The sequence below is a fragment of the Lontra canadensis genome, unplaced genomic scaffold (genome assembly GCF_010015895.1).
Source record: "Lontra canadensis isolate GAN:19392208 unplaced genomic scaffold, GSC_riverotter_1.0 scaffold29, whole genome shotgun sequence".
Taxonomy (NCBI): Eukaryota; Metazoa; Chordata; class Mammalia; order Carnivora; family Mustelidae; genus Lontra; species Lontra canadensis.
In genome coordinates, this window is record NW_022631023.1 from 16,271,071 (window position 1) to 16,280,356 (window position 9,286).

At 35.2% G+C, this 9,286-nt stretch overlaps 1 protein-coding gene across 1 annotated transcript; it reads left to right on the top strand.

Annotated features, from left to right (window-relative positions):
- Nucleotides 1-8,630: 8,630 nt before the first annotated feature.
- Nucleotides 8,631-8,768, top strand: LOC116872418 (acyl-CoA-binding protein-like). Its single transcript, XM_032865579.1, has one exon. It carries the CDS (start codon nt 8,631-8,633, stop codon nt 8,766-8,768), a length of 138 nt encoding a protein of 45 aa, XP_032721470.1.
- The last annotated feature ends 518 nt before the right edge of the window (nt 8,769-9,286 follow it).

The window sequence follows — 9,286 nt, forward strand, 5'->3', positions numbered from 1 at the left end:
TGGACAATTCATCTAAAAAAAAACTGGGTTTCTTCTTTATCTATTTGGTTTTAATCTGGAGTTAATTTAATCTGGAATTGATTTAATCTGGAATGATCTCCCAACACCCCAATTTCAGACTTCTGGCCTCTGACATTGTAAGAGAGTCAATATCTGTTGTTTTAAGGCACACAGTTTGCAGTGATTTATTAAGGCTGCTCTGAGGAACAAATACACTACATATGTGGCCTTATTATTAAAAACAAACACAAACTAACCAACACACATTGTCCCACATAGTCTTATTCCTTCTCTGTAATCCTCATGATGAAGAAAATATATACAGAAACATAGAAATAACTGTCCTGGGAGGATCCACTCACTCATACTCTTGCTCAGACATAAGGAGAACCATCCGAGTCACAGTGAGTGTGCCAAATAAAGATGTTTTGCAAGGGATCTTAATCCTTCTATCCATGAGGGTCTGTTATGACATCTTGTAACACTGGGTCCTATGTCAGGCTGGCATTGGCTTATGAAAACCTCTCTTATGTCTGCTGGCAACTAGAATGCATATTTCACTCACAATCTGAAAATCAATGAATGACTTCAAATACACACATAAAGGTCAGATAGTAAGGATGTTACCAAAGCCATCCTGTTCCAAGTTGAGACATAATTTGGGAACTGGGCATGGGACATCTGAATCCTAGCATAAAGCCATGCAAGAATAGGCCATCCTCTGCAAAACCATCCAGCAAGATGTTGCATAGGACTATGGCTGGTATGTAGGATTTTAAAAAAGACACTTTAGAGGCACCTGGGTGGCTTAATTGGTTGAGCATCTAGCTTTTGGTTTTGGCTCAGGTCATGATCTCAGGGTCATGAGATCAAGCCACATCAAGCTCCATGCTTGGCATGGAGTCTACTTGGTAGTCTCTCTCTTTCTCTGTCCCTCACCCTGATCTCACACATTATCTCTCTCTCTAAAATAAATAGGTAAATTTTTTTGTTTAAAAAAGAGAGAAAGTTAAGGCTTAAGTAGAAAAGAGGTTCATCAAGTTCTTACAAAATCTTAAAACACAAGGCTAATGAAATCATAAATAAATAAATGAGTACCCTACTGCTTCAAAAAATTAATCAAAAGTTCCTTGTATTACTGTCTTGATAAAAGAAGATAATAGCTGATAGGCATTTAGTCTCCCAGTAAAAGTTGTCTTTATGGCTGAATAAAAGATTACCCTTCACCTAAGAAAGAGGGTGACAGTTGTTCTAGGATGAAAGTGAAGTCCCCACTGGCTGAAAAAGGACCACTGGGCCCTGTCCCAGCATCTGCTGTCTTCTATGATAGGACATACAACTTTCTTGATGCCCTGCCCATTACTACAAACAAATCACTACCCACAGAGTTAACTGAGGGTGTTGCCCTTTCTCTCACACATAAAACTGTGTGAAAAGACATTTTGTGTCTTTTAAGTATTAAAGCCATTAAAGAATTTTGACCTTGCAATTAATTTCCCAGGTAATAGTAGTGACTTTGCTGGGTGGTAACAAAACAACTACCACAAAAGGCAGGAAGTGGTTTAACACAGGAAGAACCAAGTGGCCAAGACTGGAGGTCCACACTGATGGAATACAGTTAACATCTGCACATTGCCATGGAAATTACACAAAAATGGAACCCTGGGCATCCAGCACAATGAAGGACTATTAACAGCCATAACTAACTGAAGAACATGTCTTGGAAAACTAAATAAAACAACAACAATAAAGATTTTTTTAAAAGAAAGAAAATGAACTAAGTATCTGAACTAGAAGGACTGGAATGACATGACATTTCTGATGATAATATTGAGGGAACAGCCCCCATTTCCTGAGACAGGCAGCTAGAATGTTTAAGGCCTGGAAATGATGGGGTTGAGTTAGATGACTACGTTAGCACTAAAACCCTCTCATTAAAATAAAGATCAGCATCTATCCTCAGTCTCCTGATGATATTTTTTGGCACTGCGTCCACATCTCAAGGTCAGAAAACTTACTTGGAATTCTCATGACTAAGCTAATCTCACTGACTTGGTCAAAGGGGTGCTTTTCAGTATTCTTTTACAAAACAGTTTGCTGCAGAATGTCTCCAAATGTTTAATATCTTATCCTAATTCAAATCATACAGTCCATAATTTCCTGGTATCCAAACAAACCCAGTGGGCAGGCATGCACAAAATTTGGCCACAAACACCAGTAATCATCATCTTCTCTCAAGCTTTAATAAGAGGCCTGTGGCTACAATGCCATTTGACAATGGACAGCAGCCCTCCTATCAACCTCTGTCATGAATTTGATTTATTTAAAAAAGGAGGAAACCAGGAACTACCTGGATAAAATCCACTGCCTGTGGTATGAACCTTGACCAGTCTAACAGAACCACTACCCAACACCAGAACCCCTGATTAAAGGAAAAAAATAGACTAAATAATAAAGAAATATGAGCAAAGAGATAAAGCAAAATATTTGAGTACTCAAGTATCAGAGTTAAAAGATTTTTGGTTCTTATTTTTTATTTATTTCCCGAGAAGAAGAATATCAATCCTTCTATTTGGCTTTGTCCGGTAAGGATGCTTGGAGTAACTAATAGTGATGGCAATGACAATAGTATAAAATAATGGCAAACACTATAATTTTTGAGCTGAGACACTGTAAGTGATACTTTATATATTAACCCTTTTGATCTTCACAAGTGAAAGCTCAGAAAAATAAATAAATGACCTAACCTCTCAGAGCCAATAAATGATCTAGTCAGATGAACCCAAATGGTTTGGCTCCTGAATGCTCTCTTTTAAGCATTAAGTTCTACCACGTCCCACATAACCCACCCAACACTGCAGATGAGCATTAACTTCAGGATGTAAAAATTACACAATGAGTGAAAATAAACTGTCACCTAATTAGCCCAGTGGTGCCAAAATGTCACTGATCTTAATAATACTACATCCCAGCCAGTTGAGAGCAAAGTACAGAGATGAGCATTCTGGAATATCTGCCAGATGCCAGACACTGTTCTATGCATTTCAACATATCTCATTTAATTAAAAAAAATGCTAAGTTTGAAGAATAATTAAAAGAACACGTGAGCAGCCTTGCAATTTTCTTGAGACTGTGTATTTTTTAAATTGCTTTCTATATTAGTCTTTTTTTCTTTTTGGTAATTAAGCTATAATCTGTGTTAATTTTTAGGATGTATTCAATCTTTAGTTTTTACTAATGTGCTAGGTATTGTTGTAAGAGGTAGCATTTTCTCCTCAACTGTGTAATAATGTATTTTATTTATTTTTATTTTTTAATTTTTAATAAATTAATTTTGTTTATTTATTGACACACAGAGAGAAAGAAAATGAGCAGGGAGAGTGGCAGGCAGAGGGAGAGGGAGAAGCAGATTCCCCACTGAGCATCGTACCCAATGAAAGGCTCAATGCCAGGACCTCAGGATCATGACCAGGGCAGAAAACAGATGCTTAACTGACTGAGCCATTCAGGCATCCCTGTAATAATGCATTTTAAAATACATATATACTCATATACCTCAAATCCACTTAAGAAACAATTAGGTTGAAACTTTATATTCCGAATGGGTTACTCTTATAAGTATATTTTCTTAATTTTGTTTCTATTAATGTTCCTTATTTTAGATGAAGCATTTAATACCTGTTTGCTGCCCCATCATGCAAAATAAGGTAATGTAATAATAATGAAGCCTATTGTGTACTTACTTTGCACCAACCTCTGCTATAAGTAAATTAAGCTGATTAGTTAAATTACCATTCACTTGATAAATTATAGTTACTATTACTAGCATACTTATTCTGTAGGTGATGAAAGAAAGGCAAGGAAAATGTAAGTAAACAAAACTAATCATCAGAAGAAGATGGAATCAAGATTTGAACCCTGACAGCTTGGCTTCTGAGCTGGCACCCCTATACTATGATTTATGAAGATTTCCTTATTTCATTTTTTATTCCTTCATCATTTACTATATTTCTAGGAAAAAAAAAATCATATCCACCCACACACAAATGTAAAAGTTTTCAACATGATAGCCCTGAAATAAGTTTTACGTTAATGCTATATACTTAAATAAGAAATCTATGGAGGAGGTATAAATTAAACTTAAAATTGGGGGGACTATTAGTTAGCAAAATATGTCCTTCACAAACCTTTATCTTTTAAACAAACTGAAAGCTCAGTTCTTAAAATCTTCAGCTAATAAAACAATTTAGACCACTTATTATTTTTATTTTTTTGTTTATTTTTACTTTTTTAGACCACTTATTTTTAAATTATAGTCAATCATTTATTTCACATTCATTTAGTTAGGATAAGAAGTGGAGGTAGGCTGGAAGATAGAATTATAGGTAATCATCAGATGATTTATTAATTTACTATTAAAGTACTATTGTTCAGAAAACATATACTTGGTTGTCATATATTCATATGAATAGAAAAAGGAGAGTAGAAAATGAGCCACATGCATTTAAAACTATTAGATAACCTTAAAATGAGTATTCAGAAACATGGATACTGTAAGGCATTGAATAAAATCATTTTTCCTCTTGGTTCTCTGTTAAAACTTACTGATGGCAAAAACAAAATTAGGAAAATAGAGAAGATAAACATCTTCAGAGAAAGAATTATAACCCCAAACCACAAACTGTGGAGCAAACATGCCAGATATTATGATATCTTAACTGAAACAAGAAAGATCTGAATGCTTTCACATTTTTTTAAAGATCTTATTTATTTATTTGACAGACAGAGAGAGCAGGAGCAGGGGGAGGGGCAGAACAAAAGGGAGAAGCAGACTCCCCACTGAGCCTGATGCTGAGCTCAATTCCAGGACCTTAGGATCATGACCTTGATCAGCTAATTAAACCAAGCAAATATTTAATTAGCTGAGCCACCCAAGAACCCCATACTTTCACATTCATCATCCATGTATCTTTAGAATGAACATTTTGCTAAATATCATGTCACTATTCTGGGAAGTACAACTCTAAAATTTTTTTCTTAAAATAATAACATCTTATGGAATGGTTTGATAATGGTGAAAAAAGGAAAGCCAATGTAGAGTAACTCAGTGTTGTGTAACCATAAAATGAAGGAAATTGAAGTGGATGAAGAATCATTTTTATTTCATATACACTGGGCTCTATGAAGAAGGAAACTCACTGAAGTAAAGAGAAGCAAAAGGAAGAGGAAAAGCCTTAACCCACAGTTGATAGCACAAATATCTTATAGCCCCAGGAAACTAAATCTGAGTCACAATATCTCTGAAAAAGTGAATGCTAATGGTAGGCATTTCCTCTGTGTAGGAAAATTAGTAAGATAGTATTCCATAACAGAAACCTAGATAAAAGAATGATATAAACTGCAATACCTATACCACCCTTCCCTGAAGTATCCCTTAGGTAATACCTAAATCTATTCTAACAAAAGAAGTCCTTGACTTACAAGGGAAAACCCATAAGACTAGCTGGATATTTCTCAACAGAAACTTGGCAAGCCAGAAGGGAGTGGCATGATATATTCAAAGTACTGACTGGGAAAAATCTCCAGCCAACAATACTCTATCCAGTAAGGGTATCATTCAAAATAGAAGGAAAGATAAATAGTTTCCCATACAAACAAAAACTAAAGGAGTCCATGACCACCTAAGTAGCACTGCAAGAAATATTAAAGAGGACTCTTTGAGTTGAGGAGACACCAAAAGTGACAAAAGCAAGAAAGGATCAGAGAAAATCTCCAGAAACAATGACAAAACAAGTAATAAAATGGCAATGAATACATATCTACCAGTAATTACTTTGACTGTAAATAGACTAAACTTTCCAGTCAAAAGATCCAGCTTGTCAGAATGGATTAAACAAACAAACAAACAAACAAACAAAAACAAGACCCTCTTATATGTTGCCTCATTTTAGACTGATAGACACCTGAAGATTGAAAGTGAGGGGGTGGAGAAACATTTGTCATGCAAATGGATGTCAATAGAAAGCTGGAATAGCAGTATTTATATTGGAAAAACTAGACTTTAAAACAAAGACTATAAAAAGAGACAAAGAAGGACATTATATAATCATAAAAGGGATGATTTAACAAGGAGATATAATAATTGTAAATATTTATGCTCCCAACATGGGAGTACACAGATATATAAAAAACAATTATTAAGAAACATAAAGTAACTAATTGATAATGACACAATAATAGTAGGAGACTTTCAGACTCCACTTACATCAACAGACAGATCATCTAAACAGAAAATAAACAATGAAAGAATGGTTTTGAATGCCACATTGGACCAGATAAACTTAGCAGATATATTCAGAACAGTCCATCCCAAAACAGCAGAATACACATTCTTTTAAAATACACATGGAACATTCTCCAAAATAGATCACATTTTATGTCACAAAACAGGCCCCAACTGATAGAAAAAGATTGAAATCATACCATTCACTTTTTCTGACCACAATGCTATGAGACTAGAATTCAACCACAAGAAAAAATTTGGAAAGATCACAAATACTTGGAGGCTAAAAACATACTACTAAGCAATGGGTCAATGAGGAAATCAAAGAATAAATTAAAAAGTACATTGAAACAAATGAAAATGGAAATACAATGGTCCAAAATCTCTCTCTTTTTTTTAAAAGATTTTATTTATTTATTTGACAGACAGAGATCACAAGTAGGCAGAGAGGCAAGCAGAGAGAGGGGAGGAAGCAGGCTCCCTGCCCAGCAGAGGGCCTGATGTGGGGCTCTATCCCAGGACCCTGGGATCATGACCTGAGCTGAAGGCAGATGCTTTAACCCACTGAGCCACCCAGGCACCCCACAATGGTCCAAAATCTTTGGAATGTAGCAAGAGTAGTCCTAAGAGGGAAGTATATAACAATACAGGTTTTTGTTAAGAAGCAAGAAAAATCCCAACTAAACAATCTAATCTTATACTTAAGGAGCTATAAAAAGATCTATAAAGGAGTTGTAAAAAGAAGACCAAATGAAGCCTAAAGACAATAGAAGGAAGGAAACAATAAAAATTAGAATAGAAATAAGTGATATAGAAACTGGAAAACAACAACAACAACAATAGAACAGTTCAATGAAACCAGGAGCTGGTTTCTTAAAAAATAAAATAAAATTGATAAATCTCTAGCCAGACTTACCAAAAAGAAAAGAGAAAGGAGCCAAGCAAGGTCAACACAAATGAGAGAAAAGAAATAACAACTAACACCACAGCAATACAATTCTAAGAGCATATTATGAAAAAATATATGCCAACAAATTGGACAACCTAGAAGAAATAGATAAATTCCTACAAACATATAAACTACCAAAACTGAAACAGGAATAGAAAACCCAAGCAAACTGATAACCAGAAATGAAACTGAATCAGTAATCAAAAAATCCACAACAAATAATAGTCCAGGGCCAGGTGGCTTCAAAGGTGAATTCTACCAAACATTTAAAGAAGAGTTAATACCTATTCTTCTCAAACCATCCCAAAAAGTAGAAAAGGAAAACTTACAAATTCATTCAGCCAGCATTACCCTGATATCAAAACCAGATAAAGACTCCACTGGTCACCTGTGTGGTTCAGTCAGTTAAGTGTCTGCCTTTGGCCCAGGTCACAATCCCAGAGTCCTGCGATCAAGCCCCTGTCAGGTTCCCTGATCAGCAGGGAGCCTGCTTCTCCATTTCTCCCTGCCTGCTTCTCCCCCTGCTTGTGTGTTCTCTCTCTCTGTCAAATAAATGAATAAAATCTTTAAAAAAAAAAAGACTCCATACTAGCAAACCAAATCCAACAATACATTAAATAAATCATTCACCCACCAATCAGGTGGGATTTATTCCTGGGTGGCAAGACATGGTTTAATATTCACAAATCAATCAACGTAATACACTACATTAATAATAAAAGGAGAAGAATCACTTCAATAGGTGCAGAAAAAAAATTTGACAAAATACCACATGCAATCATGATTAAAAAAAAAAAAACCCTCAACAAAGTAGACAGAGAGGAAACAAACAAACCTCAACATAATAAAAGGCATATATGAAAAACCTATAGCTAATATCCTCAAAGGGGAAAAACTGGGAGCATTTCCCCCATTTTCCTGAGAGTCAGGAAAAACACAGCAATATCCTTTCTCACTACTGTTATTTATCATAGTAATGGAAGTCCTAGCCACAGCAATAAGACAATAAAAAGAAACAAAAGCCATCCAAATTGGCAAAGAGTCAATAAAATTTTCACTATTTGCACATGATATGATGATATAATCCTCTATATAGAAAACACAAAGTACTCCACCAAAAAAATACTAGAGCTGATATACAAATTTAGTAAAGTTACAGGCTACAAAATCAACATACAGAAATCTGTTGCATTTTTTTATATACCAATAATGAAGCAAGAGGAAGAAAAATTAAGGAATCAATCCCATCTACAATTACACCCAAAACAGTAAGATACCTGAGTCACATCATATGCTATTGCTTCTTGGTCCTTGATGCCTCCATGGACTCTCTGGAATACTTGCAAACCAAAAAATGATGAGGTATTGTTCATCTACAGCCACTACAAACAAGCAGCTATGGGTGACATAAACACAGAATGGCCTAGACTATTGAATCTCAAAGGCAAGGCCAAGTGGGATGCCTGGGATCAGCTGAAAGGGACTTCCAAAGAAGATGCCATGAAAGCTTACATAAATGAAGTCAAAGAGCTATAGAAAAATTATGGAATATAAGAGACTGAACTTGGCCACCAGCAGTGCATTTCATCTAAACTGATATAATGCCTTGTTGTTCCAAGAATGTGGATGACTTGAAATCATGCAAATAGCCTGTTAACCTAGGTCCTGTACTGGCTCTATCAAAGTAGGGGCTAACATGGTTGGTGACTTGCACTGAGTAGTTTTTTATTCATAGATCAATTAAAAGTGTATATGTTACTTAAAACAACAACAACAACAACAACAACAACAAAACAAACAACAAATAAAGTACCTAGGAATAAACCTAACCAAAGAACTGAAAAACCACTACTCTGCAAATTATAAAACACTGATGAAAGAAGTTGAAGATGACACAAGGAAATAGGAAACCATTCCATTCTCGTGGCTTGGAAAAAGAAGTACTGTTAAAATGCCTATATTACCTGAAGCAATCTACACATTTATTTCAATCCCTATTAAAATACCACCAACATTTTTCACAGAACTAGAAAAACAATCCTAAAATTTGTATA

Bases quoted from the DNA above. Each gene is read 5' to 3' on its own strand.
- LOC116872418 (XM_032865579.1), top strand. From the start codon at position 8,631: ATGGGTGACATAAACACAGAATGGCCTAGACTATTGAATCTCAAAGGC.